The sequence below is a fragment of the Sprattus sprattus genome (assembly GCF_963457725.1).
Source record: "Sprattus sprattus genome assembly, chromosome: 3".
Lineage (NCBI taxonomy): Eukaryota > Metazoa > Chordata > Actinopteri > Clupeiformes > Clupeidae > Sprattus > Sprattus sprattus.
This window is the reverse complement of record NC_137922.1, coordinates 31,074,303-31,090,671: the sequence shown is the minus strand read 5'-3', so window position 1 is coordinate 31,090,671 and position 16,369 is coordinate 31,074,303. Positions and strand designations below refer to the sequence as shown.

Here is a 16,369-nt window from a genome sequence, read left to right as displayed (position 1 = left end):
GTTGAATCTACATTTGTGGATCATCCAACGCACTCATCCGAGCTTTCAGACATTCTTGTCGCACTCTCCCAGTTAAATCTTCCAGTGGCCCCCTCCAAACAAAGGTAAATGAGTTACCAGTAGGTGGCAGTATGGTTTTATTCAGGCTGTAGAGTGCGTAGTAGCCTAAGCTACAAGCGTCCCATTACACTAAAATGGATCGTGAAAGGTCAACACGGTGGATATTTATCTAAGGTTTGTAAAGCTATGCAGATAATAGTGTGCACTTATTTAACCACCTAGCTCAGCTATCTAACAGCTTACTAGATACGGTATAACTCCTTCACTGAATTATTGCTAGTGAGAGTGAAATAAAGACTTGGATAGGCATGAATGTAAGTGTAGCATAATTAGTGTGCTTGCCCGTAAGTTTTCTTTACTCTCCTTTCTGCCTTGTTTTTCTTGCGACGCATCAGGCCTCGCCCGATTGAGATAGAGACGCCGTTCAAACGCCGAAACGTCCGGCCCAATCGGTGCAACCTGCTATATCTTTTCGTGGCGGTAGTCCTTGCCACTCTTTTTTTATTCCTCTTTTTCATCACCTTTTTCCCCCATAGACTTGCATGGCAGAACTCTGTGGCTTTGTGACAGCATAATGGTGTCTTTGAACTGGCTTGCAGCTGTGCTTCACTGACACCTGCGGCTTTGTGACATCATAATGGTGTCTTTGAACTGGCTTGCAGCTGTGCTTCACTGACACCAGCCCCAATTCCAAGGCACTTGTTCTCTCAAATGCAAAATATCTCAAATGCTTCAAATTTGGTTACATTACTCAGACTGTTAATACTTTTCTTCCCATGTCTGATCCTTTGTGTGATGTTATGGCTGCAACGTCAAAGGTCATGGCCGCAACAGAGCAAGCACACTCTTGCAGTTCGTTCACGAAACGCATTCTAGTTATGTACATAGCTTTACAAACTGGAGTATTGCCACACCTGAATGCTAATACATGCACTACGGCCTGAATGAAACAAGACTGCCATCTAGTGGTCGCTACATTGCCCTTGATTGGAAAGGGAGGTGGAATTGTCAGTGGAAGCTGGAATGAATGTGTGTGTTGGATGATCCAACACTTCACATGCAGAATTACAGATATACAAATTGTGTTTCACGACAATGAACACACAAAGGATATATTTGCAAATAGACATTCATTTGTACAAATCATAGTACGTTTATTCAAATAATAACTTATGTCACAAGTAAGAAGTTCTGTAGAAAAACACATTTGTAAATTGTGGCATATTTGTGGATCATGGTATGTGCATTTACAAATAATTTTGAGCCATTTTTCTCTCCATATTATTTTACTTATTAGGTGACATATACAGATACGGAATAGACTTCTGAATAAAAAAGTTCTTTATATTGCTATAACTAAACTCTGTTAGTTTACTTCGTTAATTATCTCTCTTGTCCCGTATTCAAGATTCTTTAATTCCATTAATCTTCATGTCTGCTTTGAACCAGTTTTACTACTTCCACTTTGAATAATATCTAGGTTAACAGTACTTGATGAAACAAGACTGAGAAATCCAACTTTGAATACCTTTTCAACATAAAATGATTAAAGCATAATACATACTAAGGCTAAACTCACAATATTTATCATAAAGTAGCCTACTGCATTTTTGAAAGATGGACAGGCATAGCATTAGGCTACGTTACTGGATATACAGTACATCAGGAAAGTCAGTGCAGTGCTTGACATCAATAGTGGCGAGCATAGTCAAGTTATTCAGTCTATTTTATCTGTTGCAATAACATAATGCAACAGGCATGGAGGACAGATTCCAACAGTATTCTGATGACTGACATTTTTTTAAAAACAATATTTAATTACAGCATAAAGCTATTCATACAGATGTAGTGTAAGTGTAAAACACATAGCCAGAATCAACATCCACTATGTTGTTGACTATGCAACACACCATTGTTGTCAGTCTTAAGGATTCCAGTACAGTCAGCTTAATGTAATCATTACAAAGAAAGAAATTCCCAAGAACCTGCATGTATGTTTTACTTCAATAGTGTCCCATCCATGGAATATTTGCTTGCTACCAGTACCATATTGTATTGAAATGGGCTTTCCAGCAGGAGGACTGGTATGGGGTTGAATTTTTGTGCCATTATAAGAAAATGTGGGACGAAATTGAGGTCAAATGTTTCCTGCAAAATTAAGTAAGTTCATAAGTGAGTTGTGGTTTTACTTCTGAAACTGACTGTTTTACCTGTTTTACACGGTAAGTATAGAAATAGTGTTTTGATTTACAGGGTAGTTTCATTCCATTTCAAATTTCAAATAGATTACAGGAATATTTGTGAAATTAGGATAAAACACATTGTTAAGGAAACAAGAAATATCTCAAAGATCTAATCAATATGTTCTCTCAGTGACAGGAGTCAATAAATATGTCACTTCACTAACCTGATTGAACACTGCCAGAATGAAACAGGGCTTCAGATTCAAGGCCTTGTATTCAGTTAACTTCACCAGCTGTGTGTCTCAAATACTCCCTGCCTTGATAATCTGGCTGCACACGTACCACAGAGTTGGAATACTCGAATATTGAAATTACTTACAATGCCCATCCCTCCTAGTAGCTGAGATAAATTGGTTAAGCTGAAGCTAAATGCTGACTTGTTCAGGAGAAAAAACTAGCCAACTCTGCATTTATCTTAAAGTCCTTGTGGGCTCTAAACCGTCTCCATCTTTCAAATGCATAGCCAACATTTACCCACATTTTACTGTCTCTGGTCATAGAGCTTTTTAGAAGGATGCCGAGGCTTTTTAGGATGTGCAGAATCGTTATCTCTGATGATCCAGTTTGCTTGCCTGCAGGACTGAAGCACGCTGTTTGCCTGCCAATTTGCTTCATATCTGGTCATATCTGGCATGCATCATAGGGCGATGAAATGGTACTGGGAAATGAGCAGTGGCGTGATCACACAGGCCAAAACACAGACGTTTGCTCCGTAATGTCCATTTCAAAGCATGGTAGCAAGTTTCCTTTAACTCTGATGATATATCATAGTCATTTTATGATTAAGTACAGTAAATATATTACATGTTTTTCCTTTAAGAAGGGGTATCAGTACATTACAGAACACCCTCTATAAAACTAAAGCCATACATGCAAGGTTTTACTCCATTTTTGTTCCCAGAGGATAAACAGGAAATGTAAGTGAATTGAGAAATAATGAACTAAGTCACTATTAAAATGTATGTTGATTGATCATCTAGGAGCCTCATCTCTGGAGTCCAGAAAGGCCAGTTAGAATCACCTTTACAACACGTCATGTAGGGTTATCACAAAACACCACTAAACCCTCTCCTCTCCAAATGACAGATTTCTGACTTGGTCTGAGAAAACCAATGAATGGCAAGCTCCTGAAAGGTATAACCTCAACTCACACACACACAAATACACACCTACATTACCAAAAATCACAAAATTACAGACATGACAGCAGAGAATATTAATATCACCTGGTGAAGACGTTGTGGGAGAGACATATCTAATGGTCTTTGAAGGCCCGTCTCTCCGTGGCCCTTTATGGATGCCTGCATTTGGACCCTCTTGAGATTACCAGTAGGTGGCAGTATGGTTTTATTCAGGCTGTAGAGTGCGTAGTAGCCTAAGCTACAAGCGTCCCATTACACTAAAATGGATCGTGAAAGGTCAACACGGTGGATATTTATCTAAGGTTTGTAAAGCTATGCAGATAATAGTGTGCACTTATTTAACCACCTAGCTCAGCTATCTAACAGCTTACTAGATACGGTATAACTCCTTCACTGAATTATTGCTAGTGAGAGTGAAATAAAGACTTGGATAGGCATGAATGTAAGTGTAGCATAATTAGTGTGCTTGCCCGTAAGTTTTCTTTACTCTCCTTTCTGCCTTGTTTTTCTTGCGACGCATCAGGCCTCGCCCGATTGAGATAGAGACGCCGTTCAAACGCCGAAACGTCCGGCCCAATCGGTGCAACCTGCTATATCTTTTCGTGGCGGTAGTCCTTGCCACTCTTTTTTTATTCCTCTTTTTCATCACCTTTTTCCCCCATAGACTTGCATGGCAGAACTCTGTGGCTTTGTGACAGCATAATGGTGTCTTTGAACTGGCTTGCAGCTGTGCTTCACTGACACCTGCGGCTTTGTGACATCATAATGGTGTCTTTGAACTGGCTTGCAGCTGTGCTTCACTGACACCAGCCCCAATTCCAAGGCACTTGTTCTCTCAAATGCAAAATATCTCAAATGCTTCAAATTTGGTTACATTACTCAGACTGTTAATACTTTTCTTCCCATGTCTGATCCTTTGTGTGATGTTATGGCTGCAACGTCAAAGGTCATGGCCGCAACAGAGCAAGCACACTCTTGCAGTTCGTTCACGAAACGCATTCTAGTTATGTACATAGCTTTACAAACTGGAGTATTGCCACACCTGAATGCTAATACATGCACTACGGCCTGAATGAAACAAGACTGCCATCTAGTGGTCGCTACATTGCCCTTGATTGGAAAGGGAGGTGGAATTGTCAGTGGAAGCTGGAATGAATGTGTGTGTTGGATGATCCAACACTTCACATGCAGAATTACAGATATACAAATTGTGTTTCACGACAATGAACACACAAAGGATATATTTGCAAATAGACATTCATTTGTACAAATCATAGTACGTTTATTCAAATAATAACTTATGTCACAAGTAAGAAGTTCTGTAGAAAAACACATTTGTAAATTGTGGCATATTTGTGGATCATGGTATGTGCATTTACAAATAATTTTGAGCCATTTTTCTCTCCATATTATTTTACTTATTAGGTGACATATACAGATACGGAATAGACTTCTGAATAAAAAAGTTCTTTATATTGCTATAACTAAACTCTGTTAGTTTACTTCGTTAATTATCTCTCTTGTCCCGTATTCAAGATTCTTTAATTCCATTAATCTTCATGTCTGCTTTGAACCAGTTTTACTACTTCCACTTTGAATAATATCTAGGTTAACAGTACTTGATGAAACAAGACTGAGAAATCCAACTTTGAATACCTTTTCAACATAAAATGATTAAAGCATAATACATACTAAGGCTAAACTCACAATATTTATCATAAAGTAGCCTACTGCATTTTTGAAAGATGGACAGGCATAGCATTAGGCTACGTTACTGGATATACAGTACATCAGGAAAGTCAGTGCAGTGCTTGACATCAATAGTGGCGAGCATAGTCAAGTTATTCAGTCTATTTTATCTGTTGCAATAACATAATGCAACAGGCATGGAGGACAGATTCCAACAGTATTCTGATGACTGACATTTTTTTAAAAACAATATTTAATTACAGCATAAAGCTATTCATACAGATGTAGTGTAAGTGTAAAACACATAGCCAGAATCAACATCCACTATGTTGTTGACTATGCAACACACCATTGTTGTCAGTCTTAAGGATTCCAGTACAGTCAGCTTAATGTAATCATTACAAAGAAAGAAATTCCCAAGAACCTGCATGTATGTTTTACTTCAATAGTGTCCCATCCATGGAATATTTGCTTGCTACCAGTACCATATTGTATTGAAATGGGCTTTCCAGCAGGAGGACTGGTATGGGGTTGAATTTTTGTGCCATTATAAGAAAATGTGGGACGAAATTGAGGTCAAATGTTTCCTGCAAAATTAAGTAAGTTCATAAGTGAGTTGTGGTTTTACTTCTGAAACTGACTGTTTTACCTGTTTTACACGGTAAGTATAGAAATAGTGTTTTGATTTACAGGGTAGTTTCATTCCATTTCAAATTTCAAATAGATTACAGGAATATTTGTGAAATTAGGATAAAACACATTGTTAAGGAAACAAGAAATATCTCAAAGATCTAATCAATATGTTCTCTCAGTGACAGGAGTCAATAAATATGTCACTTCACTAACCTGATTGAACACTGCCAGAATGAAACAGGGCTTCAGATTCAAGGCCTTGTATTCAGTGTGCAATGCCTTAAACCTTTTTGTTTTTAAAGATTTAAAATATTTTGAAATCTAAGTGAAATGAAGCCAAGGGGGTTGATTTTTAAGCAAATATTTGTTCAGATTTTGGATGAATCTTATCCTTTGGCATGTTACTGACTCTCAGCTACCACAACAGACCTTTCAAGAGGGCACACTTAGTTTCTCTGAACCCAAGAAAGTAGTGTTCATTTCTGGCTGATATTTAGCATGATAAAACATTGCTTCAGATCTGCATCTTCCTTCTCCTCATTATTGCTAATGTTATCTTCATCATAGCTGGAACGACAAATATATACAAAAATAAAACTCATCAACAGTGCCAGAAAGAAGTCACAAAGACAAATATAAGTAAATCACTGTAAGTGGATCAGCAAATGTATACGTTTGCAATGTTTTTATTGTTTGCAAATGATTAACGTTTGGACATCAGTATTCATTCAACGTATATAGTTATAGCAATCGTAAATTGAGTCAAGTTAGAGTCAAACTTGCAGTTTCTGCCATGTTTTTCTGTCAAACTGGTTGTTTCCAGCCATGGTCTATCCACTCCTCTGGTGTGACTGACAAATTAAGTTAACTTCACCAGCTGTGTGTCTCAAATACTCCCTGCCTTGATAATCTGGCTGCACACGTACCACAGAGTTGGAATACTCGAATATTGAAATTACTTACAATGCCCATCCCTCCTAGTAGCTGAGATAAATTGGTTAAGCTGAAGCTAAATGCTGACTTGTTCAGGAGAAAAAACTAGCCAACTCTGCATTTATCTTAAAGTCCTTGTGGGCTCTAAACCGTCTCCATCTTTCAAATGCATAGCCAACATTTACCCACATTTTACTGTCTCTGGTCATAGAGCTTTTTAGAAGGATGCCGAGGCTTTTTAGGATGTGCAGAATCGTTATCTCTGATGATCCAGTTTGCTTGCCTGCAGGACTGAAGCACGCTGTTTGCCTGCCAATTTGCTTCATATCTGGTCATATCTGGCATGCATCATAGGGCGATGAAATGGTACTGGGAAATGAGCAGTGGCGTGATCACACAGGCCAAAACACAGACGTTTGCTCCGTAATGTCCATTTCAAAGCATGGTAGCAAGTTTCCTTTAACTCTGATGATATATCATAGTCATTTTATGATTAAGTACAGTAAATATATTACATGTTTTTCCTTTAAGAAGGGGTATCAGTACATTACAGAACACCCTCTATAAAACTAAAGCCATACATGCAAGGTTTTACTCCATTTTTGTTCCCAGAGGATAAACAGGAAATGTAAGTGAATTGAGAAATAATGAACTAAGTCACTATTAAAATGTATGTTGATTGATCATCTAGGAGCCTCATCTCTGGAGTCCAGAAAGGCCAGTTAGAATCACCTTTACAACACGTCATGTAGGGTTATCACAAAACACCACTAAACCCTCTCCTCTCCAAATGACAGATTTCTGACTTGGTCTGAGAAAACCAATGAATGGCAAGCTCCTGAAAGGTATAACCTCAACTCACACACACACAAATACACACCTACATTACCAAAAATCACAAAATTACAGACATGACAGCAGAGAATATTAATATCACCTGGTGAAGACGTTGTGGGAGAGACATATCTAATGGTCTTTGAAGGCCCGTCTCTCCGTGGCCCTTTATGGATGCCTGCATTTGGACCCTCTTGAGATTCCAGACAGAATAGCCTTACTGATTATGTGGTTTGGTAAGGACAGAACTGAATGTGAACAGTGCACTTGAGTAGGCTTGTCTAGGCTATATTTTGTTTAAAGCCTTATAATGTCTGTTGGGAAAATGACCAGAAATTGTTTTAAATGAAGTATAACATTTGTGTCTTCGAAACAATTTTTCCACTCTCACTTGAAATACCATTTACGCGTCAGTCTTGGTGTGACCGCTCCTGCTTCACACACTGAACTGCTCCATGTTTATTTATACAAAACACTACACTTGTTTATTTCACTGTTAAAGGCCAGGCCTAGACATTCATACAGCCCATAGGGATTACCCTTAGTTAAGTAAGTGGGTAAATGGATACTATGCTCTCTCTGTATACATGGCAGACTTTGATACACTGGGTTCCAGTCACACACGAGTTCACAAATATAACAGCAAAACATTCAGACACTTGAACAGTCGCAACTATTTATATAACCTGGGCAGGAGTGGGTTAAAGACTGCAGCGAAGCAATATGCTGAGGCTGGTCTGGTCCCTTGCACCGTCCTCAGCTAGTTATATCAATTCGTCTCGCATTTTAAGCCATGTTTTTTTTAGAAGGTTAAATACATATTCACTGGATATCAGTCGTGGACGTAGCATTACACAAAGTATATGCCCATTCTATGATAATTCTCCGGGACTCAGGTTCAGGACGTCCTGCAACAGGTAAGTTGACACAAACTGGTCTACAAGCTTAAGCTATTAAGCTAGCTCGGTGTACTGTGTGTTTAAGGCTAACTTAGCTCTATATTTGGATAGCTAGCATGCAATCTAAAGCTAAAGCGTGGTGGCTAGCTGTTAAGATATCGTTATGCGAATGTATCATTTTGACCTTAACTTGTTTACAGGTTGAACGTTAATATGTTCAACATAACATTATGTTGACCCTGTCAAACATCATGATAGGGTGGTTGTAGAAGTAGGCTTTGGTTTGTTTACAATTAAGGAAGGTTATTGACGTTCCTAAATGTGTGCTGGTAATTAACCGGTTGACATTGCATTGCGCTAAACATGATAATCTTGTTGCAATAGTTAGGTACAATATGCTAACCTTAATATGCGGTATAAATCAGCGGTCAAGTTGGCCGGTAGTCTAACACTATGGCTTGTTTTTCTCATTACGGTATGTTCCACGAATAACACACCCTGTCCTAATTAAGAATAGTCTCGCCTTGAGTTGTCACCTGTGCGAAACGCAGCCCTGTATATTTCCCGGGTACGTCATTGTGCTTGTAACCTATGCTTGTAACGGAATGGTGTGTATCCTGAGGAGGCTGTGACAAGTTAGGATTTCCTCCATCGCGCGTTCGTTAAGTATGATAAACAGTTAGATGTGTTCTTCTAGTTTTATCATGAGCTAAATGAATGCTAATGTTTACGAAAATGTAATTGTTTACTGGATGTCCTACATTTCCCTCGGGATAAATAAAGTATCCATCCAAGTGGAAGTTGCAATGCATAGGCATAGTGTGGTGGGGTTTGCAGCATACATAATTGACAAGGATGCCGAAGTCAGTGTAGAGTTGGGCCTAAATCTTCACCTATAATCGAAAAATAATCAGTAATTAACGCAGAGTTCATCAACAGTAGGCTTATAATGTGCAGATAAAGTCATGAGATCATACAACAATAGGTATATTTCAAATAGAAATCAATAATGTAATGACTAATTGTCTTTTGGCCTGTACCAGACTATAACTGCAGCCAGATGTAGGCCCTACAGCCTGCCAGTTTCTTAATCGAAGTGATTATTGGTGCTCCATTCTGTTGAGATAAGGTTGGCACAATTGGTACTGAATTTCGTGACGATAAGGTTGGCACTATTGCTACAGAAGTCAGTAGTCAGTAGTGGCTTAATGTTTTTTTTCCCCTCTCCACTGGAAAACACCATTTTCCCTAATGCTACAGAATGAGAAATAAACCATATGGGAAGAAATCTATGGAAAATAAGCAACCATTGGCAACTATGAACTATGAACAAACACGATCTCTCTGCACTCTTTGCACTCCTTTCCTCGTGAACATCAGACACTGTCACCATCAATGCACACTGTAATATAGGGTCAGATCTATCCTGTATCTGTAAACAATCCACTCCCTGTGAACATCTTCTCCCTATGTGTAGGCTATGTGATTTATGTATGTATGTTTGTGAGTTAAGTGTATAAGCTACTGGATGATCTACATTTTCCTTCGGATTAATAAAGTATCCATATATCTATCTAAACTATTGGTACAGAATACAGGTGCCTTTTCTAATAGGACTGCATTAAAAATATATATATATATATTTAAATGCAGTCCAATTAGAAAAGGCACCTGTATTATATATTATAATATTATTATTATTATTATATATATTGGTCTTTACATTTTCATAACTTTTAGATCATAGGTGGAACAAAGAGGAGAACAAGGTGGAAGAAGTTGAAGCTCTCAATATTGTTTGGACCTTTCAGGCTGATCAATTAGGTTACCTGTGGCCATCCCTTAGACATCATATTCAATGGAAAAGACACCACTTTACCTCCTCCATACTGTAGCTGGCTAAAGTATATTGTAGGTTGTTGTTAATGCATTTGAAATATAGTAGGCCAGGATGTTATACAATAATACAACAAATGGTTAGGTTGACAATTTCAGTCTCGTGATAATGTTTGTATTGCCAACTGAGAGAGGTACATAGACAAAATCCTTTTTGCATACTCTTTGTTGAGGTGGCTCTGCAGACACCCCAATGAGTTGCTTAGTCAGTATATACGCTTAGAGCACTAGTGCAGATGCAATGTTGAATGTTGTGTTTCCCACCAGTGCACCTTTCTTCATAGGTAGAAGACATGAATGACAAAGACAATGAATACATAATAAATGATAATAAACATCAGTCATTGTGTAAGATTTGCTTGTATACGAAAATGTCTGGCAGATGCTGATAGATGTGACTTGTAATCTAGTCCTTAACCTCACTACATGTTTACTCTTGTTGTTAAGGCCTGGGTGTTTCATTGCTTCAACTCTGAGATTGTTTGGCTAGTGGCACATTTAGAGCAACCAGTGATGCTTTGCCACTATTGGCCATATTTAGGCAACTGCAAAGAGATTGTGTGTGTGGTTATTCTTGTAGTCTAAATACATTTGTTGACTTCTAAAAACTGTATTTTTCAGCAAAGAAAAACTTGGCTTGAGAGTAGAATCATTATTTCGGTTCAGTCTGGACCACTCTCACAGGTTTATTGGGTCTTGTAGTGGAACAGAGCAGTTCCATTAGAAGAAGGGGTCCACTCCAAGGCGCTCCAGGTCACCATGCAGGGATGCATTAGTAGGTTGTGCTGCATTATGAGACCCTCAGGGGAATGCAGCCAGCCGTCTAGGATATTACGTGTAAGAAGAAGCATGAAGTCACAGCACAGAAACAAGAAATCACACAATAGGCCTAATGGCAAAACAAGTACAAACAGACATCATTGATTAATGAAACATACGTTATTGAAACAACAACTTGTATAATAATGCCATCAGGAGCTGTGGAGTATGACTTAGGCATTAAAAAGTAATTAAAATATATTTTAATATTTTTACCAAATTATTGATCAAATGACTCATTAGATTTCACATGCTCAAAATGGATGAAAACACAAACAAAAATGCAAGCTCTCTTAACAATAATGAATACTCAAAAATTAGTAAAGGGAAACTTTTTTCAATTTTTCAACCTAGGCCCGATTTGAATTGGTCCAGAATTGAGTTAGAACTCTACAACTGAAGACTGCAATACAATGGAATCCTATGGGGAAAACATCTGCGTCAAATTAAACCATTTGATTTTGCTTTTTCTCCTGACAGACCCACAATGTTAAAGTGCCTGACATCATGGAAGGGATCCCTGCAGAGATAGACCTGTCTGTTTCCCTCAATAACTGAAAAGAAACTGTAGAAAATGACTGGATTTCTACAGAAACGTAAAAATACAAAACTGTAGAAACAGTCCATTTCTACAGTTTCTTTACAATTATTGATGTAAAAGAACACAGGTCTTAGATTCTCAATTACTCTGATGTGTCAAACAATATCAAGTAGCCTCTCTAAGCTTGTTTGTCAAACACTGCCCGTATGTGTGCCTTCTGAATTTATACTGTATAGTTTGAATACTCAACATAATTGAATTCCTTTTGCCCACTTTAATGTATATTGATATTACAAGTAGTATAACTATGATGACTATGACTTTGAGAACAGTTTATTTAGAATTATTCTCTGCATTACTAAATGTAGTGGAAGAAACCAATTAAATATGTTTGTTTTGTGAACAGTAAAATGGCCAATTATAAACAACAGGGGATGAATCCTTTCTGAAGCCACAGCAAAGTAATGCAGAGGACAACAGAGAGAGGCCCAGGGAATAAGAGATCCTATTATTCCAGTTATATAGTGTACTTTGTGTTTACACTTTAACTGATATATGTTCATGTCCTGATTAGACAATACAAACTGGATGTTATGGAAACATTGAGTGAAAGTCAGTCAAAATTAAGAATGGATTGATACATACAACATAAAAAGACTTTAGTTTGAAGACTCATGTGAATTACTTTTTTGTCATGCTAAATCTGAAGACCAGAATAGAGATCTGGTGTTAAAAAATCTGTTGTGTCTCTTTCCAGGGCAGCTGGAGTAGTTTACTTCAGTATGGCATCAGGTGGGGAGGGATCTGGTACCTCATCTCCAAAACCCAAAACATTCTCAAACCGCCTGAGTAAAGAGAAGTCACCCTACCTGTTGCAGCATGCACACAATCCTGTGGACTGGTGAGGCCACTCATTGTACATCAGAGTGTGACCTTAGTTTCTGAAAGAACTTTGTTCTTGTAGCTGAAGAGAGATTATGTTTGAACATGTATCAAACGTTTTGTTAGGTTCCCTTGGGGCCAGGAAGCTTTTGAGAAAGCTAAAAGTGAAGACAAACCCATATTCTTGTCAGGTGAGATATTAAGATGAGAAGATTAATACAAATCATTACTGTTACATTGAGGATTTTATGTCATGTTCAAATGAATGCTATTGTTGGGTCTCTACCAGCAAAAAATGTCCTACCACAGTCCAAATTGTAAAACTATAGTATTTCAAAACAGTTGAAAGCACTACAATGTGAATTTTAAATATCCAGCACACTGTTTACATTATCCTTTTTTTTGTTGTAGTTGGTTACTCCACATGCCACTGGTGCCATGTGATGGAGCGGGAGTCTTTTGAGGATGAGGAGATTGGGAAAATCCTCAGTGAAAACTTTGTGTGCATTAAGGTGGATAGAGAAGAGAGGCCAGACGTCGACAAGGTTTACATGACATTCGTGCAGGTGAGGATTTGGCTGTATGTTTGCTTGATTTTCAAAATGATCACGTATAAGGACAACAACCATGCAGACAGGTGTTTGGAAAATCCCTTTTCTGTTATTTCTCTGCAGCTCTCTCCACAGTGTTCTAAAGACGTCCTAAATGTGAAATGTTGTTTATAAATGTGTTAATCTTTTACACAAAAAAGCAATATAGCTGCAAACAGCAATGAGGGGCCCCAGTAGGCCATGGTTACCATGGACTATGTCAAGGGCTGTATGCACTCCCATGTTTCACGTCAACTGACCAAAGTCTGGTCAAGATATGAGCTGACACCCTGTTTGGTGGCTTGAACGCTGAATTTGTAGTTATAAATAGTTTTAAAAATAGAAAAACCATCTCATAAATTTATAGTGAGGTATTGTCTGAATATCATCTGTCATCATGGTGGCCAAATAAATGTTGTCAATTCAATTACATTTTATTTATATTGCGCCAAAACAAAAACATTGTCTCAAGGCGCTTTACAGAGCCCAGTGCCTGGACCCCCTTAGGGCAAGCACAATGGCGACAGGGGCAAGAAAAAACTCCCTGTTAATCAGGAAGAAACCTTAAGCAGAACCACGACCCATAGGGGGGACCCATCTGCTTGAGGTCAGCCTGGAGGAGTAAGGAGGGGGGGCAGAAGGGGGAAGGAAAGCAACAAGTGGTAGATGTACACAGCAAGAATGTGGTAGATGTACAAAATGTATATGCAAACATCATATGATATGTATACATGATGCATACAAAAACAGTTTAGTGGTAAGTAGTGTGCTCATAGGGTTACTGTTACAGGGGTAAGAAAAGTAGGAACAGAAAAACATTTAGTTGGTGGCAATACTATATATTGCATATAAATGATAGCATGGGGGTAGGGGCAGTACGGTGGTAATAGGTGCAGGGTTTCTACAGGAAGGTCAGGTGGAGAGACTACAGGAGCGTCCCATAGTGAAGATGGTCTAGTCTAGACTGGGAGAGGAGGAAAGAGACAGAGTGAGTGGGTAGAGTTTGACTGTCAATATGCATAGATGAGGAGTAGTGGTGGTGGGGAGCAATGTTTCCACATCCATCAGCATTTGGATCATGCTATAAGAGAAAGTAATTTTATTAGGAGACATCAATTTGATAAACAGATGAGGAGATATTTTTAGGCAGTCAATTAACAGTAGGTAATATGTTTGGCATGATAGGTATCTCCGAAGATATCACAAGACACAACAACCACTTTAATAAGGCCAACACATCAAAAGATATTCGGAAAGGTGCGTTTGTCATGATTTTGTTTTGGTAAAGGATTTTTTTCTTATGGGGCACTCACACGGTATGTGTTGGAGCAGAGACGCTTCCCATTCACTGTGAATGGGTTAACTTCTGGGTTGCTGAACTGAATTGTGGTTCAGTTGCATCGCTGGCGATGGCAGACCAAACTCCGTAGATGGTTGTATTCAGGGCTGTAGTGGAGGGTAAACGCAAACATTTCAAATTGTTGAACATATAAACACTGTAGTCTGAATCATTTTTATCTGGGCTGTATTATGGTCTGTGACCCTCCAATCTGTGCCTTGCGGTTGCGACACCAATAAGGATCCAGGAAGTATGTAAACACATTCTCTTTGTGGATTAGCCTGCCTGCCTACCTGTTCGGAATGGATTAATTAGCAATGGATATCAGGCGATTTTTGAAGAGACCATCGAGTGCTCCCACTCCCACAGATGCCCACAAAAGGCCTCAAGTACAAAGTAAGACTGAAGATCAATTCACGTTTTTAAACGTGGTTTTGGTTAGGACAACATCGAATTAAGACAGGCACAAACTCTATTAATAACGTGCTTGCAAATACGATGCTGCAGGTAACAAGCCAGCCTTCCCGGTCCCATCTAAATAGGCCTAAACGTAAAGTATTTCAGCAATTGAAGATGCATGAGTAATTATCCTCACGCATATCGCTGTAGATAAGGCTAATTCATTGAAAATTGTAGACAGATTCTTTGCAAGCCAGTTAGACATTAAGTTAATTTTTTTAGCTTAGCTAATTTTTTTAGCTTAGCTATAGAATTTTCCATTTTCGCAGTCAATGACAAATATAAGTGTATAAGGATAGCAACAGCAGAACAAGCATAAACCCGACCAGTGAGGCAGAGGTACTGTTTGCCTCTTCTCCATGTTTTTTCACTGCGGTTTTCAGTTTGTGAGGGATTGCGCAATTTGAGATGAGGCACAGTTTGTTGCTGCCTCACCGTCTCCCGTCAGTTTGAACAGGACTTGCGCAAATTCAGCGATTTTGATTATAAAAATGGTTGCAATGATTGGAATCACGCAGAAAATACTTTATAGCACAGATCAGTGGAAAAATATTAATATTTATTTATTCGTTATTAGTTCTGTTAGTGACAAGTGAGGCTCGGCATGCACTTTCTAAAGTGGCATTATGCAGCGATTGTTCTTCAGGGTTAGGGTTAGGATAAGCAGTTTTACCTTAAAATAACAGCTTAAAAAAAATTGGGGCACTACAATGACTTTTAATATGGAGAATCGCCTCCGTGCCATTGCTATACCAGGTCCGTAGGCAAATGACTGCGTTATGTAGGTTTGCCTGAAGCCGCCCGGTTTTTACTGCCGAACTAGTAAGTAGCTTGTTTGCCGTCTTGCTTTGTCTTGTGTTGCACTTGCTTGATGTTTGACTGTGTTAGGACAGCTGTTGACTAACTGGTTTGTCATAGTGTCAAAGTAAGCACATTTGAAGAGATTTCGCTAGTTTGAGCCACTAGCATCTCGTTACCGATTAGCAATTGATCCGTTATGCTGCTTTAAACACTGTGTGCAAAATGTACCATCTTTAAAAAAAAAAGACCATGTTGTAATCGCGGATGTTGCGGTTAGAAAATCAAGTTTTACCATATCGCGATTTTATCGCAAATGCAATCAATCGTTCAGCCTTCTGACATTGGAGGTTTCTCCCATGGTTAAAGAACAGGGGAAGTGTTTAATTGCAGCATGGTTATGGAATCAGATCAATGCCATAAATATTTTGTAATCTGTAATATAGATTTTGTATCTGTAATATAGATTTTGTATCTGTGAAACCATCTAAACTTTCAAAACCTATCTACAGATACGGATTTCAAATACGAAATGTATCTACACTTTCAAAAACTATCTTCACTTTCAAAATCTATTTACAGATACGGATTTCAAATACGAAATGTATCTAC

General features: G+C 38.5%; 1 protein-coding gene across 3 annotated transcripts in view; it reads left to right on the top strand.

Annotated features, from left to right (window-relative positions):
- Positions 1-3,709: 3,709 nt before the first annotated feature.
- The window catches only part of spata20 (spermatogenesis associated 20), a 62,574-nt gene continuing 49,914 nt past the window's right edge, over positions 3,710-16,369 (top strand). The window contains exons 1-5 of one of the 3 annotated variants that reach the window (XM_080834060.1): positions 3,710-3,747; positions 7,498-7,545; positions 12,447-12,590; positions 12,698-12,762; positions 12,983-13,137. In XM_080834060.1, coding sequence (XP_080690186.1) covers positions 12,472-12,590; positions 12,698-12,762; positions 12,983-13,137 — 339 coding nt within the window. In that variant the 5' untranslated portion in view covers positions 3,710-3,747; positions 7,498-7,545; positions 12,447-12,471. Of the gene's footprint in view, positions 3,748-7,497; positions 7,546-8,264; positions 8,452-12,446; positions 12,591-12,697; positions 12,763-12,982; positions 13,138-16,369 lie in introns of those variants that run through there. The other 2 variants (XM_080834059.1, XM_080834061.1) reach the window with 2 other exon arrangements.